At 47.5% G+C, this 22,337-nt stretch overlaps 1 protein-coding gene across 1 annotated transcript; it reads left to right on the top strand.

Annotated features, from left to right (window-relative positions):
• Positions 1-343: 343 nt before the first annotated feature.
• LOC138567443 (parvalbumin, thymic CPV3-like) lies at positions 344-21,801 on the top strand. The gene is made up of 5 exons (XM_069645643.1): positions 344-480; positions 14,010-14,077; positions 17,153-17,285; positions 19,537-19,646; positions 21,529-21,801. The coding sequence occupies exons 2-5, from the start codon at positions 14,017-14,019 to the stop codon at positions 21,552-21,554; spliced, it is 330 nt and encodes a 109-aa protein (XP_069501744.1). The 5' UTR covers positions 344-480; positions 14,010-14,016; the 3' UTR covers positions 21,555-21,801.
• The last annotated feature ends 536 nt before the right edge of the window (positions 21,802-22,337 follow it).

The raw sequence follows: 22,337 nt of genomic DNA, 5'->3' as shown, positions 1-22,337 counted from the left end.
GTATGGCATTAGATACTATGGCTGTCGATGGAATGACTATAAACTGTTGCAATCTTGAACGTGGGCCCTTGTAGTTCACAATACCCAGTGCAAGCATCCCTGCTGAAACCCAACCCTCATCCTTTGTTTTGTTGCTGTCAAAGAAAGAAACAAAGCGTGGATGTAACAATGCAGAGGTGGCCGGCCTTCGTGGCGGCGCACACAGGACGACGCGTGCAGAGTTATTGGAAATTGCTATTCTTTTCTATCTTCCTCTGGGGGATATAAATAGAAAAGGTTAATTAGTTAAGCAAGCAACCCGAGCTCCATTTCACAGCTAGCATTTGATCCCCGAGCAGGTAACCCTAGCAGTGCTTATTGTTACCTTTTGGATCCTATATAAACCGGGCCGGCAGCCCAGAGTCTCCACAGATCTTCTGCTGCACTAGAAGCCTGTCACTGCCTTATCTTCCCCTTTGGTGCCCAGGAATCCAAACCAAGGTAAGGCCTCTTCTCTTGTCTCCAGTCTCTGGGGTCCTGTGTGCTCAGGGGGCTTGGTGAAGCCAGCCCATTTCCACTCATGGGAAGAGGGGTGTGTGTGCAGATTGTGGCCTCGGTACAGGGCAGCAGTTTTCTTACTTAGGTTATTCACTTTTTAGTTTTATAAAGTGCAGAGCAGGCCTACACAGAGCTATGCAAAGGGAATAGAAAAAGGTAGCATTAGTGACAAGGTCCTGCAGTCATATATGCAGCTTACACTAAACGATTTATGGCAAGTCAGACTAGCGAAGTGCCATATTTCCAGGACAAATTCTGATAGGAGAATGAACCAGTAACCTAAACATTATTATAGACATATCTCAAGAGGGCAGTAGAACACAAAAGTCCCATCATGTGGGGAAAGTGGTGGAAGCAGTGCTCTTGATATGTGGGGGTGTTTGCCAGGGCTCAGCCCTGGCACTTATTTCTGAGCACCGGCACTTATTGTCTCAGACTCAATTTGATTATGAAGTGATGACAGCCAGGGCATCCATCAGCCCCAATGAGCAGGTGCGAGCTGTAGTTTAACCCCAAATGTGTCGACACTGTGGGGAGCAGCTGCAGGTGGTGGCAGCAATGGAGGGGAACTGCCCGCCCGCAGTGTCACAAGCGCGCTCGAAAATATTCGGGACCTGACACTTATTTTCTTACATATTAAGCACTAGGTGGAAGAGGGTGGCATTGGAGAATGAGGAGTTCCTAGGCGGGTCAAGCAGTAAAGGTGAGGAATTACTCGCCATTGGTAGCCCGGGGTCTGTTTCCAGAGGCCCGGGGTACACTGAAAATGCTACCACTGAGGTGGCAGGAGGCATACCCTGCCATAGGCAACTGCTATTATGCCTCTGGATACTCAAGATGGGAAACAGAGGTGAGGAGAGGAAGAGCTGCGGGCGTGCATAGGGACACACGGAGCCATGCACAAAAAACTGGAAAGAGCTGGCTGCAGGGGTTGACTGGGAGCCAGAAGAGGCCCTGGAAATCATTTCCAAAGAGGCCCCATATTTCACATTTTCAGCAAGTCCAACCGTTTCCTACGAGAAATGTTAGTTCCCACACAAGAGGCCACGGGTGCAGAGGCCTAGCGGGAAATCACCAGAGTTCCTAAAAGGCCAGTCCAGCCTTGGCCGGCTGGGGGACGACAAACATCTGGCTGCTCTTTAAGAATGCCCATATGCCAGTCCAGGAAGAGGAGCTACTGGAACCAAACCTGACTGGAGATGTCCATCCTTATTGAATACTCCGTAAGGTTGGCCGCAGCGGACCACAGTCTGCGCCTTGGAAGATCTGTCATTCGCTCTTTGGAAAGCACCTGAGACATAGGCTGCGCCGAAATAGAAATCTCCCATCAGTCACCCGGTCCTTTTATTTTGTAATTCTGGCACGGACCTGTCCCGCTCTGACATTTTAATGATATTGCTATCTTGGTGACATTGTAGCATGGCGGCAGTTGCGGGACTACTAAGGGGCCAGGTCACAAAATGAAACCCTGCTCCTAAAAGCACGTACACCTATTTTAGGTGCAGTCCTATGAAAGTGGTATTGAAGAGTGCACTCCTGCCCTTTTGGGGGCCTTGTTGCGTGTGGCCCTGCAAGAAAACAGAGGAATGGTTTTAATTGGATAGAGGGAGAGGCAGATGCAAATGCTGTGGTATTGATGCTTACAACCCAGAAAGTGATTCTAGATACTTACAAGTCAGAAAGTGATTCTAGATGTTTACAAGCCAGAAAATGATTGTAGATGCTTACAAGCCAGAAATTGTCTCTAGGTGCTTACAAGCCAGAAAGTGTTTCTAGATGCTTACACGCCAGAAAGTGATTCTAGGTGATTACAAGCCAGAAAGTGTTTCTAGATGCTTACAAGCCAGAACGTGATTCTAGGTGCAGGCGTGCAACGCCATTGAGCTAACCGGGCTGCGGGCCCCTCCCCATGGATGCGAGAGAACAGGTAACAATGTTATGTGTTCTTTCACACCCGAGGGGAAGGGGCTGATTACCACACTTGGGTTTTGTTGGGCAAAGAGGAGAGAGAAGCCTTTTTCTGAAACTAGCACTGTTAAAGGGTGTTGCATGTTAGATCATTCTGCATGTGTACAAGGAATGTGTAAGTAATGTATGTGTGTATGAGTGAGTGCTAATGAGTGCATGTTGTATGTGGGCTGGGTGCGCATGTAAACGAGCGAGTGTATGGTGAATGGGATGTTTAAATGTGTCCGTGAATGTGTAAGAGTGTGTGTGTACGTGCGTGCGCGCGCACATACGCTTATATGTAATGCTGGGCCGTTCCAATTCGATGCTTGGGCCCCATGCCAGTCAGCCCTTGGGGTAGAAAAGAGGGGGCAGAGCCTCCAAGTTTGCCCCACCCAGTTTCTCAAGTGGCCACTACCCTCACCAGCTAGCCCCCCTACCGAAATGTAGGTTTAATTTCACCCGCGTCGGTGGGTAACGGCTGAGTGGCCCCTGACTGCGCTTATTATACAGATGGGAGAGCCCATGGTCGCTCAGTTACAATCAGCCCTGCATGGTCCTATGCAGCCACTGGTGTGACAAAGCTAGACAAGTGAGCAGTGGGGTTGCAGATTGTTGGTGTGTTGTGTTTGCAGGAAGTTGCGGTCGTGTGGGAGGGTTGATGGTGTGAATAGTGTTAGGTGGAAAAGAGATCAAGATGGGAGTAGTTTAGAGGTGGGTTAGGTAGAGGAAGGGGGTAATTGGGATGTGGAAATTGCACAGGATTAAGAGTCAGCATAATAGGAGCGGCTAGGGCGGGGTCACAAGGTTTCAGGTGAAGCAGATTTATTTTCCCTCCTCTTTGTCTTCACTTTTTTTTTAACTCAATCTCCATGTCCTTTTAACTTGACTTCTGCTCTTTGAGTTCAATAACGCAAAGAACAAATCCTTCTAGCGGGTTAGTGAAACACCTGTTTGTTTGTTTATTTATTTCTGCCTCCCAGTTAAGGACTCCTCTCGTAGAGTAAGGACTGTGACGAGGAGGACTAACGAGGATGTCATTTGGCTATGTCTGCACCCGCCCTCGCGTTGTGTTGTAGCTGTTGTAACCCAGAAAGCAGACATGTTACACTTGCGACTTGCTTCATACTAAGTCCCTCTCCCTCACACACGTTCTGTGCTACTGGGAGGTCCTTGCACCCCAAATTGGCCGTGTGCTGTCCTGCTTTCCCTTGCCACTTCCGGTCCGTCCTTTAGAGCAGAGAATAGTGTCCGGTGTCTGGGCTCGCTGGGCCCTGCCCTTCAGGGTCCTAGTGTCCCTATGTTTGCAAGACGACACATAGAAAGGTGTTGTTTTCGTCCATTGAAGTATAGCCTATGGGGGCCAATGCTGCCCCAGCAGATATGAGTATGGTGGGACTCCCATGGGCGAACTGCCTGCTGGAGTTCCCTAAAAAATATGTTTTAAAAATAGGTGTGCATAAGAAGATGCTTTTGTATTTCAAACTGTTCGACATAGAACCTTTATAAAGGATTCCAAAATACAGCCAACACGTTCCACACCTTAATCAAAACAATGCCAGGGCTGGATTTTTTTCAACACTAATTTTTTTTTCACTTTCTTTTAAACTTGCAGCCATTCATGTTTTCTTGCAGCGTGAATTATAGCTCCTTATCTTTGAACACACGAGTGCCTGCTAATAGGAGCTGCGGTTGTCTTTTGTGCATCCCAGTGAGGCAACAAACGTGTAGCTTGTGTGTTAATGCCACATTTTCTGCTGTAGCAACACTGAAATATGCAAAACCCAAAACAAGCAACATATAGAGCCCAGACCACAGACTTAAAACTATTCAGGGCCCCTCAATCTACATCCAGAAAAAGCAATTCATATATCAGTTATGAAAAAAATACTGTACATTACACCTAACAGGGGTGGATGGGTGGTTGGACACTGGGGACTCTGAATTGAGTGTATTATGTGTATTTTAAGCTAGTTTTTAGACAGGATTTTATAAAACTGTTTGTAAAAATGTTTTTAAACACATGCTTTGTAAAATGTGCCCTACACATTTTTATAAGTTGGTTAATGGGGTATTACGACGATTTTGGGATGTTTAAGTGGATGTAAAGTGTATTTTGTAAAGTTCTTTTGGAACTAAGCAAATGAAATAATAATAATATGTCAGTTATAAGCTGGTTGTAGTCTGGGTCCAGTTTATGGGAAATGTGTCCTGCGATGCCTGCCTGCCTCTCAGGTGTATCAGTCTTTTCATTAGGCTCCTGTGGCGAGCTGCTGAGACAGGTGAGTGCATAACTGCATCTGGGCAGAACTTGGTTAAGCAACTTCCAAATCACAAATTAAAATACGGTTATATTTGATCTGGCTTAAATCCTTAAAGGTTTATACATGACCTCGGAGGGGTGGGATCGTAGTATCTGTTAGCTAACGACAGTTCAGGTGTTCGTGTGCCTTTCTGATTTATTATTGAGGATTATAAATATATTTAAGTGGCCAGAGGGATGCGTCTTGGTTCAGATCGCACATTGGTGGTGGATCAAAGGAACGCAGCACACTGGCATGGCGCCGCAAGAGTGCTGTCTGCCAGGGTGCAGCTCTCTCATGGGGCATGCCCCATGCTCCTCAGGGAAAGGTACCGCAGCGGTGCCACCTTTCATAGCCTTTTACTTTCTTCTCCTGCCAGCAGTCTCAATGCCATTGACTGCCAAGTCCCACATTGGATAATTCTTCTTTACTTTGAGGTGGCTCATTACACTTTTGGATCCGCGGAGTCGGGAAAAACCCTCTTTGGAATCACTACCTTAGAACTTACTTCCGACAAATTACGTAAAGAGCCTCCGGTCTATCTCTAAGAGAGGGGTGATTCAAACGCAGACAGTTTGTGCTAACATTTCTACTTAGACCCTTACAAGACAGGTGTTATGCCCAGTTTATGCCTAGTCCACTACAGCGCCCAATGGCTTGTTCCAGACAGGGCTGCTTCTGGGACAAGGCAAGGCTCAGGAGCACCAGAATGCTGCCGTAAGGAGCAACAGTGATCCCCCCCCCCAGCCGGTTTGGAAAAAATCCTTGCAGCTTTGCTCCCAGAACAGGCCTTTGAGTGCCATACCGATCTGTAAAAAAATGATGGCCCTGTGGGCTCCTCAGCCGCAGCAGCCATGTTGTCATTTTGTAAAGCAGGCTTGGAGCATGTTCCTGTGGGCAAGACCATGGTGGACGGAGCTATGGATGCCCAGATGGAGAAAGGGCCGGCCATGTGGCATCAGTGGATACCACTTCACTGCAGACATTAGGGAGAACCTCAGGATCTGAACTGAGCCATACCCAACCCTCATCCCTACCCTCAGCCTCTTCTCTGGCTCCCACTGGGGTTAGCCAGCGCTTTTCATTCTGGTGATCAAAATTTTAAAACACGGGTATTTTCCTTGATAAGTAGATGGCTAGAATACAACGTAGCTCAAGATCCACCTGTCTGTACACGCAGTGTCATGTGTATGTGACCCCCCACCCCCTCTCGACCACAAGTCCTAGTAAGTTCAGATACGAAACGTGGGTTTGGTGTACACAGGGCTATGAGCAGCCACCTGAAGCAGTATGATGATTTCATGCCCAATACACCCAGCCTTGCGTCGCCAGAATAGCACCCTGAAATCCTAAAGCAATTGCCTGGGATCACACAGCATTCGAATTAGTTGAGTATGGAGAAGGGTTCCATGATGGCTCGTTGCATGCTGGGTTTTTGTGAAGGCCGGGTTCCTAGCCCTGGCTTTTCCCCTGCAACAAGATATCGTTTAACGCCCACTCCTCCTACAGTCGCTCCTCTAATGTGTGTGGGACACCGTTGCAAACCCTGTCTCTCCCCCCATTTTCCTCATCTTCAGAGGGCAACCCTGCAACTCGTGTTCTCCAGCCAGGCCCCACAATTTCTGCCTCCACCCCAACTCCCACTGGCATCCAATCGAAACCTACATGATCCACCCTGGCCTGCGCAAGTCCCCGTCCCTACCTTTCCCATCGTACTGCTGGCACTTCCTGATCCTACTCCTGAAAGTGCAATGAACACATGCTCTTTTTCTTGATAGTCCGCCATTTTGGAAAGGTGGCCTGTGGGGCAACACACTGGGCAAAGGTGAGCTAAACATGGAGAATAGCTCAGAGGTCCCAATTTACAGCTTCCCACCCAAAGGTAACACTTCGTTGACATCAGTGGTCGAAGTGTACGAAAAGAAGTAGTGGAGCTATGTTCTCTGCTGGTCTGCCCCGCTCCCCACAAACCCCATTCCTGCACCCCCTCCCACACACAATACAAACCCCCAAACAAACACACCTGCTATTTATGGGAACATTCAATTCAGTGCACTGAAGTGCAAGCTTCAACTTCTTCCTACACTCATATTTCAAAACTAACCCATTGCAGAACGGTTTCTTTTTAAAATAAAAGTATAGGAACAGTGAAACTTAAAAATAATAAGTATGGGAGCACCGCTCCCGACCGCTCCGGCCCACTTCGACCTCTGATTGACATACTGGGGTTCACTCGCGTAGCTTTTTCTCCAGCAGCAATACATTTAAGGCGGATAAGCCATGCTGAAAATGTACAAAATGTACGGGGGATCTCCCTCCAACCCCCACCAACCCCCCTTAGCACGTGGGGTGGGGGGAGGGCATTCAGGTGCAAGAGAGAGTTTTCTGAACTTGAGGGAGTGTTTGGGCCTCGGGTTTCTACGGAAAGGTGCTCAAACAAGACATTTTTTGCTGCAGCACAGCTGCGTCTTGTTCTGGTCCAATTACTTCCCTGCAGCAAAGTGCAACCTCTGCAGGGACAAGCAAAACTTTCCTGAAAATGTTTCACTGAAAGTCTTTAATTCCCCCCACTCCCCCAATGTTGGACAGCACTTTCAATGAAAAATGTGCAGGTAACAGTTTGCTGTCGAGCAGCGAGCGAATGAGGACGTGAGGTGCGTGAGCTCCGCCGAGGCCTTGCAGAGGCTGCCCCGCTCTATCATCCTGATTTTATCAGCATATGGTGCAATATGTGTCAATCCTGAGGTGATTGATCCTATCCCAGCAAAAAGGAGATACAGGTCCTTCCGAGAAGCTCCTGCGTGCAGGGCGCCATCTTAACTCCAACATTGCCGCCAAAGCAGCTGCACTCTCCCCGCGATCCGCGCAGGAAGACAACATCTGACAGTGTGCCAATGAGGACATCTGGGCCGAAGAGGAGCGGAAGAAACTCCAAAACATGGAGCCTGGAGAGAAGTGGGGGTGGGGGGTACATGGTGAAGAAGGGATCTCTATGGGGCACTAGGATGCCCCCATGCCTTTGGATAACCTAGTTATATTGCATCCCAGGCGCCCGAGCCATGGCGTAGGCCCGTGACCCTCCTCTCCCGCTTGGAATATCTTAGGAGTATGGAGTGTTAACCCTGACATTAACTCTGCTGGCTCCTGGGTTCACCTGCTACATTGCGCTGCCACCTTTGTAGTAAACGGTCCAATCACATGCTTGTATATTCGCAGGGATTGTCATGGAGCATGCTGATAGTGCCACTGCGGAGGGGTCCATAGACTAAAGAAACTGAGCCGTATGGCGGGGGAATCCAGTCAAATTGTGTTGAGGGAGGTCCCCTGCCTGCAAACCGTGGCACATGGGTCAGACCGCCTCCTGAGTGACAAGCGGGCCAGGATCAACCCCATGCTTGGACCAGGCTTTTGGGTCGGGTGTTAGAGACAATGCTGCAAGCGTTTATCCCTCTTCTACAGGGGACGGATTGGACTTCCCACACTGTGCTAGACATCATAGCTCATACACCGGCCCATCCGCTTTCGAGGCCCAAACTTCTGCCTCGCAACCAGACCAGCATCATGGTGAAAGACAAGCTGAAAAACACAGCACAAGAGGGAGCAATTTACCATAGCCGCCACAATTCCCTCTAAAATATCCACATCCACGGGCTCAACACACGACACAGCGCCTGAAGAACTCGTCCTCTCTCTTGCGGATGTAATGAGGGCCATAACTGACTACACGAGAGAAGTACAGAAAGCTTGCCAATCTTTCGACACCCTCAAGAAAAGACTCTTATCACATCAAATATGACCTCTTCTTCCCGGCACAGCTGCAAATATACTTCAGTGGTGTCACTCAGCTCTTCGGTGATCCCCGTGAGGCATGGACTTGGTTTGAACTGAATGTTGGCACTGAATCGACTTCAAGAGAGCAGAGGAGTAGCAACCCATCATTTCAGGACCGGCCATCGCCAAGGCAACCTGCCCGATCCCAGGTTTCTGATAATGTTCCTCTTGCAGACGAGGCACGGGCCATCAAGGAACGCATGTTGATAGTCCCAATGTCTGAGGGGCGTAATTCTCAATTGATACATGGGCCGACCATATTTCTATAGGTTTTGTTCCTCACAGCCATGCTTGAATCGCAGGTCTCGATGGAGGGGTGGCAGTTCCCCCATGTAACCTATTCAACCTATTCTTGTAGGTTGGACTGTTCATAGCACTTATTTAGTTATAATGTTCGGGTGACAGGTACGTCCAGTTGGGATGGAGTAGGGGTGGGAGGGTTGGGAACGCGGATGTTGTGGTTTTCGTCTGTTTTGATTGGTGCCTTTCACTCACAGATGCACTCAATACAGACTGTGGCTGTTTGACACAGGGGCGACATCCACCGAAACCTTCAATTAGACGTACATGGGAACTTCTGACACTAAGAAACTCCTTTAGATAATAACATGGACTGTAAATGGCCTGGGTACCTGTATTAAACGGAGGCTCGCTTTACAATTTCTTAACAGATATACCCTGGATTTAGTCCTTTTCACTGAAACCCACCTGGCAGGTTCAGTCTGTAACCTCTTCACAAGATCAAATTACAAGACGGCAATACACGCCAGGTTTTCCAGAGGCAGAAGGGGGTTCTGGTCCTCATACACAAAGATCTACCTCTCAAATTATTGACAGTAGAGCAAGACCTACCAGACAGATTTGTGCTATTAATTAGAAAATTATAGGGAGCCACTTTTGGAATGACAGCAGTTCATGCTCCTTCACCGATATCAATAGAACTCATTGACAATATCCAAGCGTTACTTTTAAATCATCATCCGGACCTCTGGGTTTTAGGAGGGGATTTTAATGATGTTATGAATATGAACCAAGACCGAACACATCTACGAGGCAGGAATCCCCATTTACCCACTAAACTGTTGACTTTTGCCACAGCACTTGGTCTGATTGACACGTCGAAGGACTTACATTCACAAGAGCACAGCCTCTCGTTCCACTCCAGGGGCTCAGGCATCAATGTGTAGGATTGATTACTTCTTTCTCCCCAGACAGGATGTGCATTCAGTACTTTCAGCACAGTTTCTCGGTAGGAGAATCTCGTATCGAGCGTCACTCCTTATAGAGGTTAAAAGTGATGGAGTAAAACATACAATGGTTATTGTCCCTGCTTCCCCGATTTTATCGAGGGCATAATTTCGAAAACTGAAGAATACCTAACTCTCTATAATGGGACAGTTGATGGTCCTGCAATACTGTTGGAAGGATATAAAACTGTTCTTAGACGGGAAATGATCTCGTGGGTATCGGCAAAAAAGAAAGGCCAACTACTAGGGACAAGAGGAAGCGGAGAATAAAGCTGCACAACTTGAAGAAGAATTCCTTAGCACGGGTTCCCCAGTGGTACACAGGCCTCTTTTAACAGACAGGGAAATATTTCGAAACATCTCCTTAGACAACGCACGGCAGGCCCCTGGGAAACACGTAGTCACATTTATGAAGCGGGTGACAAAGCAGGGAAAATGCTCGCATGGCTGGAAAGAAGAGACGAGGGGCACAGACGAGTAAGGGAACTAACAAACAGTGAGGGAGGAATGATTAGGGAAGATGAAGGCATTGCAGAAACCTTTGCTGACTACTATGAGGAGTCATATCGAGGCCTGCAGAGTTCTCCTGGGCCTGTGGGTGTTGACATGTTACGTAACGTCACCCTCCCCCGCTTGACAGACTAGACAGAATAGCTTCCCCATTGAGGTATGGAAGAGATTGAACACAAATGTGGTCACTCCTTTACTTGATCTCTTCTGTCAAAGCAGGGACATCAGTACTCTGCCTCCAGATCTCTGCAAAGCCAGCATTGTGGTTGTCCCCCCCAAAAATAAGCCCCCCGAGCTATGTGCCCCTTATTGGCCCCATATAGGCCCCTTATAGGCCTATCTCACTCATCAACGGAAAAGAAAAGATACTTGTCAAGGTACTCGCTTACTGCAGGTTTTCTCCTCACTGGTCCATCATGACCAATGCGTATTGATGCCAGATAAATCTACCCGCATGAACATCCAGCGCTTACACCTTGCGATTGAACACGCTTCCACTCTCCAGGCACTGCTCGCACTGCTCTCCTTTGATTTCGAAAAGATAGTCTATGAGAAATTATGGGACAAATGGAAATTGGAGATGCGTTTATGTGTTGAGTTTGCTTGCTTTATGAATCACTGATTGCTGAAGTCAGAGTCAACGGAACAACCTCCAGGTCCTTCCTACTGGAACGTTGTACAAGACACGGTGCCCCCTTTCTCACTTATTGTTCACTCTGGCCATTGCACCATTAGCAATACAACTTAGAACGGATCCGATGTGGGCAGTCTTTCGGTGGCCAACTTGATGGGAAGACAGTGTTTCATTGTATGCTGATGACCTACTGATATATATGGGAAACCTAATTCATTCCTGTCGGATAGTGACAAGAGGTCGCCAAGAATATGTACCATTCAGTGGGTTAAGGGTGAACTGGAATAAATCTGAATTTTTTCAGATACAAGTTGAAGATCAGGCTCTAACTCCCGACTGCCCATAGAGAAAGTAGAGAAAGATGGCTTTCAATATCTAGGCATACACATTGGGGTACATCACTCAATAGTATAATCTCCACCCCATTAGAGAATGCTTTTTGCATGATGTGAAACATTGGAAGTCTCATCCACTCACCCTGCTCGGGAGGGCCGCCCTGTTTAAAATACTAACGTTGCTCAAATACATTTCCATTCTTCAAAATGCCCCTTGGGTGATTCCCAAGCAGGAATTTAACAATATTGATATAGCCTTTGGGGACCTCCTGTGGGGTGGCAACCAACCACCTATTGCCCTCGCCATGCTGCAACGCTGTATATGGGAGGGAGGTATTGGCATACCACATGCAGCGCTATTACTGGGAGAGTCAGCTGGCGACAATTAATGATTAGCTTCACATTGAACCACAAGTACCTCATATAAAGGCAGAGAAAGCATGGATGGGGGGACCATGCCGGTTCAAATCATATATGGGGAAATCTGGGGAACCCTCCCTTCCCGACATGACTCAACATATTATACAGATATGGAACGAGGTATATAAATACATTGGCTGGGGGAACAGACTAACACTGGCACATCCACTCTGGGGCAACGCACAGGTTCCTGAAGTAAACAAGATCGGCAGATTTTCGGTATGGGTTAACTCTACTATTCTAACACTTGATGATGTGATCAAGGAAGGGATGCAGCTGGTGCCCTTCAGAGAGCTACAACGCACGCATAGACTAGCTGATAAAGAACGCTACTGCTATTCACAGCTATCTCATGCTCTACGCACGCAAATAAGAGATGTCCAGGAGATCCCACAATGTTCCCCAATAGAGAGAAATGTCCTACCAGATATTATCAGCAAGGTCACTTCTACACTCTACCAGGCCATATCTTCCTTGGCAACGCAAGAGCTCTATTATCTTAAAATAAGATGGGAGTGGGACGTGGGACCAATTGAAACTGAGGACTGGGTGGAGGCCTTAATATTTCCTAGGGAGATCGCGATTTCATCTAGATTCCAGCTGGTGCAACTCAAAATACTGCATAGGGTGCATAACCCTCGTACCTTACTCTTCAAGTGGGTACGAACAGAAAACCCAACTTTTCTAAGATGTCGGTGGGATGATGGGACCTTCTTTCATATTATATGGGACTGTCCACAGGTTAGTCATTTCTGGGGTGCATACCTCAATAGTTTGACCACAATCATGGGAGCATCGATACCATACGAAACCGAAACTACTGTTGTTAGGGATCTGGGGCACACCCTCTTACAATCGGTATGACACATTATTCGCATCCATGGCGGTTAGTCTCATTAAACGCAAACATTGCCGCAAAATGGGGAGCCCCAGAACACCCCAGCTACAGTGCATGGGTGTCTGATGTAGATGTTTGCATGTCTCTAGGAAAAAGGATATATATTATAGGGGATGCCCTGCGAAGGCAGAGAAAATCTGGGGGGAATGGGAAGCGGAAGGCTAAAGGCTAATCAAGAACTGTATGTCTGCGATGGTCTACCAAATATATAGTTATTCTGAATTTTTGATGCAATGTAACCAATCATGTTACTGTTTAAAACCAATAAAATGGGTTATAAAAAAAAAGAAAAATGTGTAGGGAAACTATTTTCACTTTTGACCTACCCCCACCCCACTCCCCCACCAGGGAATTGATCATGGGGTAGGCTTTCTCCGAATCTGGCCCAGCTTGTTCATCTTAGACGTGCTGAGAGGCACAAAGTTGTGTCGTCGCACAGTCGCTGAACCAAGTGCCTGCTTTTTTTGTGCACAAACATGCCAAATGTGCATAATGCGGGGGGGGGAGGGGGCAGGTTCCAGTGAAGCTGCACCTCCAGAAAAAAGGGGTCTTAATAATACAAGGATACAGCCTGTGGCTCTCAGGGTATTTACGACTAGGACTCCCATGATCCTTCACCATTAACTACTGCTGGATAAGACTGACAGGAGCTGTAGTCCAGGTCATCTGGAGAGGCAAAGGTTGCTGACCCCCGCTCTAGAGTAATTGGAAGAGCTTCTGCATTGGCAAGATGTAATGTAGTGTAACATACTGTATAGTGGTGCTTTGATGGTTCTACACTGACTCTACAGGCATGAAAACAATCTTCATCTCTAGCCCTTTCTCCCTTTCTTACCTCCACACCACGTGCATGTGTGATTAACATTCACCCCTGCACCCCCCTTTCCTCTTTCACTTCCTCTACCTACTCTCCAGCAGTCCAAGGTCTGGGTACCCTTGGTGGGGGTACAATACATCACTCTACAGAAAAGCCCCAGCGCTTTTAAACCACTACAGTGTCCTCTCACATGCCTTTTTGGTGGCTTCTTGGCACTAGGTCCTATAGGAGAAGGTGGGGTTGGAGTGGGGTGGTGACAACAGCACTGAACGACCAGACAGCACGGGTGTTAGAGGGAACAATCAGAAAGACAATTCATAAAGGCTATCGACAGAGACAGGGGGAAAATCATATTGTGAGAGCAAAGAAAGAGCGGGAGACTAAGTAGAGTCGACTATGCTGAAGCAAGCAGGTAATAAAATGGGCAGGCGGCTAGTCCTCACTGGTGCTAACATGTACCACTCTATGTCCTTGTGATTTACGACAACAGTCAAATGCATTTTAATTTCTCTATTTGTCATCTCTAATAGATCGAAAATGAGCCTCAACAGCATTCTGTGCCCAGCCGACATCGCTGCTGCCCTGAAGGAATGCCAAGGTAAGACCTGCGCATGCGCCGAAACTCGTTGGCCAGGCCACCAGGCCACATCACCAGTCAGGCATCGCATCATTTAACTCACGAGAGATTGTGGCGACTAACTGCTTACGTACAAACATATCGGGGCTCATGTTGAGCTTGGGGTAAGGTATATGAAAGGCTTAGAAGCCTTACATGTGGCTTTTATGCCTTTTATTCACGCCATGCGCCATTTTCATTCATTCGTGTGGCGGAGAGGAGCGATTGATCGCAACCTAAGATTCTCCTGCCCCCTAACACTCTGCCAAACGAATACTAGAGCATTTGCGCCAGCATGGATTTTCATACGGGTGCAAATACTGTGCATTCCTAGGGTGTTTGCCTGTTTTTTTACACCAGCAAAAAGCTGGCGTATTCCATGGGAATCCATTGCAGGCAGCCTTTTACTTCATTTGCACAGTGAAGGGCTAAAGGCTGGCTACAAGCATGTATGCTGCCTCTTTAGACTCCCCTTCTGCACGCCACGATGCGGTCCACGCCTCCCAATTACGTGGGTCTCAAGAATGAGCCCCATTATGAGAATTTTTGTTTAACAGTGTGCAACATATCAGCAAGAGCTATTTGACTAAAACGTCGATTCTGACCGCACACGAACAGACTCAGCCTTGCTGGACCTAAAAATCCAACTTGACTCATTCAGAGATGAGGCAAGCCCGCCCTTTTCCTCCTACTAATCCTCTCGGCCGCCTTTGACTTAGTCGACCACCAAATACTCTGTCACCACCTCACTTTCCGCAGCCAATTCCTCCCCCAACCCACATCCTGGGTAACCTCATTCCTAGCTGACAGAACCATGAAAGTTTTGCTGAGAATGCTTGCTCCCCTCCCTCCACCATCAGCTTCAGAGTTCCCCGGGCTTTTGTGTTTCCTGACCCTCTACAAAATCTTCACTAAGCCCCTCTCATCTCCTTGACTCCATTGGCATCACCTACACCAATTAGGCTGATGGCAGCACATCCTACTACCCCTTACTGGCAATCACACTGAAGACTCCCTTGCCTTAAACACAATCTACCTAACTACCCAAGCGTGGATGGCATCCAACATCCTCTGCCTAAATGATGATAAGACTGAGATCCTAGTGATCGGGCCCCCTGCAATGATCACGAACCTTGGCCTCATATACCTGATTTTCAGTATAGACGGGATCCTTATACCGGTCTACTCTTCAGTGAAAACCCTCAGCCTTCATCTTGACTCATCGCTCTCCCTGACACACCATGTTACTGTCATCACTACCTCAGCAGCCAATACCACAAAACTCTTCAATGCGGCCAGACCGTTCTTAGCACCAGCCAACTGCCTCACCATCGCCAGGGCCACCATCGAAGCCAGGATTGACTACTCTATCGCCCTCTTTGCAGGCACCTCGGCACACACTGCACAAACTCCAAGTGATTCTAAACAATGCCATCAGAGCAGCTCTCAATATCCCCAAAAGAGAGCACATCTCGGAGGCAAGAAGAAACGCGCACTGACTGCCGGTCAAGGGAAGATTAATCTTCAAAACTTTATCGATCACGCACCGCTGCCTATGTAACTCTGCTCCACCACACCTAACACAAAGCTTTGTGAAAGCCCAATCCGACAGGCTGGTCAGGAGGGCATACATTCACAGGCTCATTGTGCCCAAATGTAAATGGGCAAGCTGTGGAGGGGCAAGCTTCCCTTCAGTGGTAGCTTCTCAATGGAACGCTCTCCCCCCACAGCTAAGAGCCGAGCGATCCTACTGGTAACCCAAAAAGTCTCTGAAAACCTGCCTCTTCACCTCGAGCCCCCTCATGACTGCTACTTCTTATTCCCCATCCCTATACCGCCCCCCCCCCCCAAGCTAAATGTACCTGTTCCAACAGCGCCTTGATGTCCCAGGGTTTTGTGCGCTTAACAAATGTAAAAAATAAATAAATATGCACTTTCCCCTTGCAGGTGTGAAAAACATGCAGCTACCATAGGATTCCAAATCATTACCGCCAGAATCAAAATTAGATGCTGGGGGTCGTGCAGGTGGATTTGTATGGTGGAGCGGATTCGGTGACGGAAGTGGTCATTCTGCTCTGCTCCATGTTGAATGAAAATATGTAGGAGCTTAAAAAACATGTGTAAAAGTTTCATCCATGCTTTTTACCCATGGCCCTTCACATTCCGGACGTAAATGGAAACGAGGAGCTCCACTGCGTAATGGAAAGTGCGGCCAGCCCAGCGTTAGGTTGGCATATGCAGACAGTCTGCACTGCCCTTTCTCTTGCTGAAGTTCATAGCAAGTAGACCCGTGTTTCGTAAAGCTTGCACTGGTGCAGTGCAGTTTGCCACTGCATTTTCACGGAGGCAACGCTGCGGTGCAAATATGCACTGCAAGAGCGCCTTTTTTCACTGGAGTAAAATGCAAGCTGGAGCATTCATTCACTGGTGCTGGGTGGATGGCAGGCAGCAAAATGTCTTTATTTATTTATTTGGCCTTCAGGGGGCCGACTAGACATATTGTATATTTTGTATCCAATAAAATTGAATTCGTGGAAAAGATTAGGAACCAGCTAATAGAAAGCAAAGTTGAGAGTAACAGTGTGCCTTATATGTCCGCCTAGCAGAACGCAAATAATGAAATGCATCGATCCTAAGCTGAAATGTTGCAGCTGAAAGTAGCTTCTGTTAATGCATGGAATGTACAGTCATTCACCCACAGCGGGTTATGATATCAACCAGTGAGTATGGTGGGGGATCATACCAAAATAAAGAATGAAATGATTTCCAATCCCAAAATTTTGAATTTCGAAAGCTCCATTTTACCCTGTAAATATATATAATATGGGGGGGGTTAGGTTAATAAAAAAAGGTGGAGTGGTATTGGGGGGGTATCCCGCGCATATATATGCTATAAAAAGGGGCTTGTAATTTTGGGATTCAAAATCTTATTTTCGCAATAATCTCATAGATCCGTAATATGCACTACGCCTGCCGCTGGGGGGGGGGGGGGGGCAGTGAAAAAAAAGCCTATGGCCCTGGCATTGTTTTTATACTTCCCCTCTCTCTTTCTTCCAGCACCCGATACCTTCAACCACAAGAAATTCTTCACCACCTGTGGCATGACCAAAAAATCTCCCGCCCAGGTCAAGGAAATCTTCAGGGCCATGGACGATGATCAGAGCGGCTTCGTTGAGAAGGAGGAGCTCAAGTAAGGGGCGCGCAGGTGTAGAAATGCAGCGTGGGCACCGCTTACAGTGGTGGTATTGACTTTATTTTCATGCCAATCCCCCCTTGAGTAAAAAATGTTTTGGTTTTTAACTGACAGATTGAAGACCACTGGCTTATTGTATGCTACACAATGACGGGTCTATCCCCGCAGCTAAGATTAGCAGGTGACTCTATATCACCGGCCACACCTGGTTCCAGCGCCTAGGCCTTGCTTTTGCCTTAGTCTTGCATTGGTCCATTTGATTCTATTAAAGTGAGTCAAAGCTACGACAACTGCCAGGACACATTTATACCCCCGGTGCAAGCCTGCGTTCCTAGCATCCAAAATGGCTGCCTCCAAGCTCTCGGGTGCTGATACACATGTATAACGCTAAGAATAGAGTGAAGACATCTCCAGTAGGCCCATGTCAAACATGTGAGTTGCTCAGTCAGTCCGGTTGCATTCCATTCTTTGTAGTCCTGGGTTCACAGTGGAGAAAATAAAACTACAAATGCTGTACATGAATACAGAATGGGGTGATCTAAACAAAAACTTGCAAAACAGCTGAACCATTGCCCAGAAAAACTTGAAAGCATTGTGTCTGCATAGTTTTGATAGAATACTTTAGTGTCCAATCGTTCTGACTGTTGGGACATTTGGGAATGACAGGATGGAAAACTAGACAGCATTTGTATGTCCAGTCTGAAAATTGACAAATTCGAAACCCAGGCCACCTCCTTCCTATCCCTCACCCCCCCCCCCCTTACAGCTGCCCTCCTTTAATTTCTCTGGCAGATCCCCCTTTCCCTGATGTCACTTCAAGCCCATCCAAATGTTGTGCCTTAAGATTGAGGCCCCTCCACCAGCACAGAAAACCTACAAGATGGCCCCCGTGCAAAGAGCATGTGCCCACCTCTCGCCAGACTAGTGTGCAGACAGCACTGGATGTCGGTGCAGATGGGAGGATGCAATGGTAGAAAGTGCAGTCAGAAGCTTAAAATAAGGGCACGCCGTGCAACCAGAACCCATGTGCTCAAAGTCAGGCTTCCCCTCTCGACCAGAACATTACATCCTGAGCAAAACACTTTACCTAAAAGAACCTTCTTCCCCTTTGGCTGCCAACATTGGGATCACCCGGAAGTGGTTCTGTCAACTGCACAAGGCACTAAAAGAAAAGCTTCACTCGTGCATGGTTTAATGGAGAGCAGTCCTGGCTGCGTATATAATAACCATCCCTGTTTTATTAGACTGCAGTATTTGCCCTACCTGTGATAATCCAATGGATCCTTCATGAAGCACACACCAGCAGCAGGATTGCCCCTTAGCTTGCTCATGGCTCCTTCACTTGTGAGCCATTGTTCACTCGTGACAGAAAAGGGAAATACATGATGTACTACACTGATTGATAGGTGAAGAGGGGGTGGGGGCTTGCCAGGGGCAGGAGTCTTGCCTGAGTCTACTGGGGTCCACCGATGCTGAAGCATGTCTAGTGTCGCTTGTGTTCTCTTGCTGAGGGGATGTGGCCTGGGAGTTCTGGCTGGACTGCTCCTATTGGTGGAAGGACCGAGACGTCTCTACTCTAACGGTATACATGCGCTAAATTAAAGATGGCAACCAGAGGAATGTCAGTAGTTAGTATTTACTCAAAACCTTTTATCCATCACTTATGGTAGAAAGCAGCGTATCTTTAAAAAGTGCAAGGCCTAGGCCAGGAACCATCCACAGATGTATGCCTATGATGCCACTTTTTGCCGAACGATGTCACTTCCTGTTACACCACCTCAATTAGAAGTTGCCTGAGACAGGCCCTGGCACATTTAAAAGTTGGCACACCTCGGCCACAGAAACACATTTCTTGGGATAGGTGTGTCGCAAGCAGTGCTGGACTGGCTTATATGGAACTCTGGAGATCTCCCAGAAGGCCTCTGTTCCCTGGGCCTCTTTGTGTGGTATTTCCACATTTTCTTATAGGGAAAGGGTTGGGCTTGCTGTAAATGTATAATTTGGGGCCACTTTGAACATTATTTCCAGGGCCTCTTTAGGTTCCCAGTCCACCCCTGGTTGCAAGCAGCCTACATGGGGAGAATCCCACCAGCAGATCATTCAAATAGTCTATCCAATGAAACACACTGCTATCACGCGTGATTGGAAAGCGGGGCTGCCATCAGACATTTAGGCACCACGAGACATCCCAGTCCTCATCCTGACCTTAAAGCCTAGTAACCAAGCTTGCCTCCTGTTCTTTCTTTAGGGATTTCCTTCAACGATTCGACAGTGGAGCCAGAGCGCTAACCGACAATGAGACCAAGGCATTCATGGCTGCCGCTGACCACGATGGGGATGGTAAAATCGGGGCTGAAGGTAGGAGACCCTCCGTTTGTAAGCGGTCACTTCTCGTTTTATCCGCACCTGATGATTCTTCTTCTCCACCATATGATCATCCCAGTGCCCAGGGGTACTGACTAAGCATGCTATGTTATGTTAGACGGGATCTATTAAGGTCACTGTATAAAGCATAGGGAGGTTACCTTTGGTTCGGGAATAACTACTGAAAATAGAGTGTTTGGGAGTGGTGGGGCATCTTGGATCACCGGGCAGGGACCGGTGGGCCAACACGCGGCCAGAGTTCTACAACTTTGTCGGTGCCGCTGCTGCTGAGGTGGTCCCAACATTTCTTGCAGCAAAGATGTTCTAGGTTAGCCAGAGACCCCCAAGACGGGCAGTGTCTTGAGGGTCTGCAGGTTACCAATCTGCCGGCAGGGTCGCTGCAGTGCTACGGAAGCAAGGCTAGTGGACCTATTTATTTTCATTCTTTTTTCATTGCAAATGGTTTAATTAAACCTTCACAAATACATACAAGTAAAAGAATCAGAACTAATATAAAAACACAATCATATTTTTAAAGTGGACCTATTGATAGTGGCATCTCTCTGGGCCTAGCGGCAGGGGTGTGACGATCGCCGCTGTAAAGGGCGTGGGGCACTATGGAAGGGCCCCAGATTGGCCTGATGCCTTCGTATGTCTTGGGGTTCTGGGACTCTCAGGGCCCCCTAAGCGTGTTTTACAGGGGGCCCCATTCATTAAGTGACACCACTGCCTTTGTATCATATGTGTCATGCAGGCGGAGCTATAGATCACTGGAAGCACGCTAGGGAAAGCACTGGGAGGTCCATGGCAACAAGTCTGAAGCCTGAGATGGATGCTCACTGAAAGATGCAAACATACTTGCAAAGAGGGTCCTTTTCTACGTCCTCTGGATTGGAAAACTGGGTCTATAGACAGATGTTCCACTTGTGTGCCTCATTCAAACCCTTTTTTCCGATCCAAGGGATTTATTTGTTGTTTTGTGGCAGAGCAAAGGCTGTGAACGGTCTAAACCATGGGTACAATTTTCCAGTGCACTGGATCAGAAATAGGTGCAATGGGCAGGTGTATATGTGCTACACCTGACGTCACGCACTTTTCCTGATCCGGGGGGTTCTTGTGGTGCTTTGAGGCTAGTCCGGGCACGGGACAGACAAACCCTCTCCATCATGTTTGCAGTGTATTTTGAGGCTGGCATTAAACCAATTTCTTCCCATGGAATCTGGCTGACTTGTGCAACTGGTAACAGCAGGCAGATTCCAAAGGAATCCATTGCAAATGCCGCCTCAATTCGGTAATGGCAGGAGGAGGCATTCACACCTTTCCAAAACGCAGTGGGAAAAAACAGGTGCTGTGCTTCTGACTGTTTACAATCAATTACACGATAGACATAAGTGGTCCCCTCTGTGAAATGGACTCTTTCATTTAAAATGACTCCCAAAGTATTTCCGGCTCAACCCATTCTATGCAAATGTCTTCTCATGAATTTTAATGAGGGATATCCTGAAAACCCGGCAGGATTCCGTCCCCGGAGGCCCAGAGTTGCACAACTCTGGTGTAGGAAAGGAACTCCAGAGAAGAGCAAGTTACCGGAGCATTGGACATGATGCCAGATCAGGGGCGTCAGGTGTATTATGGAATAAGAACCCAATGTATTTTATTTGAAAACACCCAGAGAACCTCATTGGCTCAGCTATTAACACACCCATCCAATGTGGCAAAACAAAATGCATCCACTGAAGACTCATTGCCGAGGGGCCCAGGCTGCTAATACTCAACAGCAGCGGTGACATGGAGCGCATTGATAACTCCGCCTTGTTGAGTCCAACGCTCTGGTGAAGGTGTCTGATGCTTGCCCTTGTCTCGCTTGTTCTTGCAGAGTTCCAGGAGATGGTGCACTGCTAGAAGCCTGAGGGACGTCGGAGAAGGACCCCGCAGCCTGCCTGAGAAGAGGCCCATGGCATGCACTCCACCCCCCATTGATTTTTATTCATAAATATAATGATCTACTTTTTGAAATGTCTGTAATCTGCTTGTTGCTTAGCGAGAGACCAGTAAGTGTAACTTTTTGTAATATCACTTTTACCAAGTACTGCAAGCATGCAAACAGACAGAACCATAACTAATAAAAAAAATGTGCACCTTCTTGCAATACCTGAGTGTACGAATTTTTTTTTATTTAATGTTGGTGTCATTGCTCCATTATATCAGTGAATAAATGTACTCATTGGAGGCGAGTGGAACTCACTGCAAAGCTGTCCCGTGCATGGCGTGCCACAATGAACCCATTAAATGCCTATAAACCTACACATTTACAACTGAGCATTATGACATGAGCCATACATGGGGTGGATGGCATTTAAAGTCAATTACGTTTTTAGCTAAACTGAATAGTGGTCACTTGTCCCCTCACCTTTCAATGGCAATTTAGAGTCAGCCTCAATAATTCAGCAGAACTAATTTGCATCGCCCTCAGTCAGTGGAGAGAATGACTTCCAGGGAGGGAGCACACAATGAACCTAAGGAATACTATCTGATCTCTTGGGGGGAATGGGGGGATGGCAAAGGGAGTGGTGAAAGGTGCCCCCACTTAATCCTTTTCAGGGTGAGATTCGGAAATTCCAGACCTGCAAACATATTCATCACAATAAAACACACATAATTCCAGTCACAGGCAATTAAAAAAGT

The sequence above is a fragment of the Ambystoma mexicanum genome, chromosome 2p, assembly GCF_040938575.1.
Source record: "Ambystoma mexicanum isolate Mex_15411 chromosome 2p, UKY_AmexF1_1, whole genome shotgun sequence".
Lineage (NCBI taxonomy): Eukaryota > Metazoa > Chordata > Amphibia > Caudata > Ambystomatidae > Ambystoma > Ambystoma mexicanum.
Note: the sequence above shows the minus strand (reverse complement) of the source record. Positions and strands in the feature narration are given on the sequence as shown.

Bases quoted from the DNA above. Each gene is read 5' to 3' on its own strand.
- LOC138567443 (XM_069645643.1), top strand. From the start codon at position 14,017: ATGAGCCTCAACAGCATTCTGTGCCCAGCCGACATCGCTGCTGCCCTG. The intron at 14,078-17,152 runs GTAAGACCTGCG...TCTTTCTTCCAG, and splicing joins TGCCCTGAAGGAATGCCAAG to CACCCGATACCTTCAACCAC. The intron at 19,647-21,528 runs GTAGGAGACCCT...TTGTTCTTGCAG, and splicing joins TGGTAAAATCGGGGCTGAAG to AGTTCCAGGAGATGGTGCAC.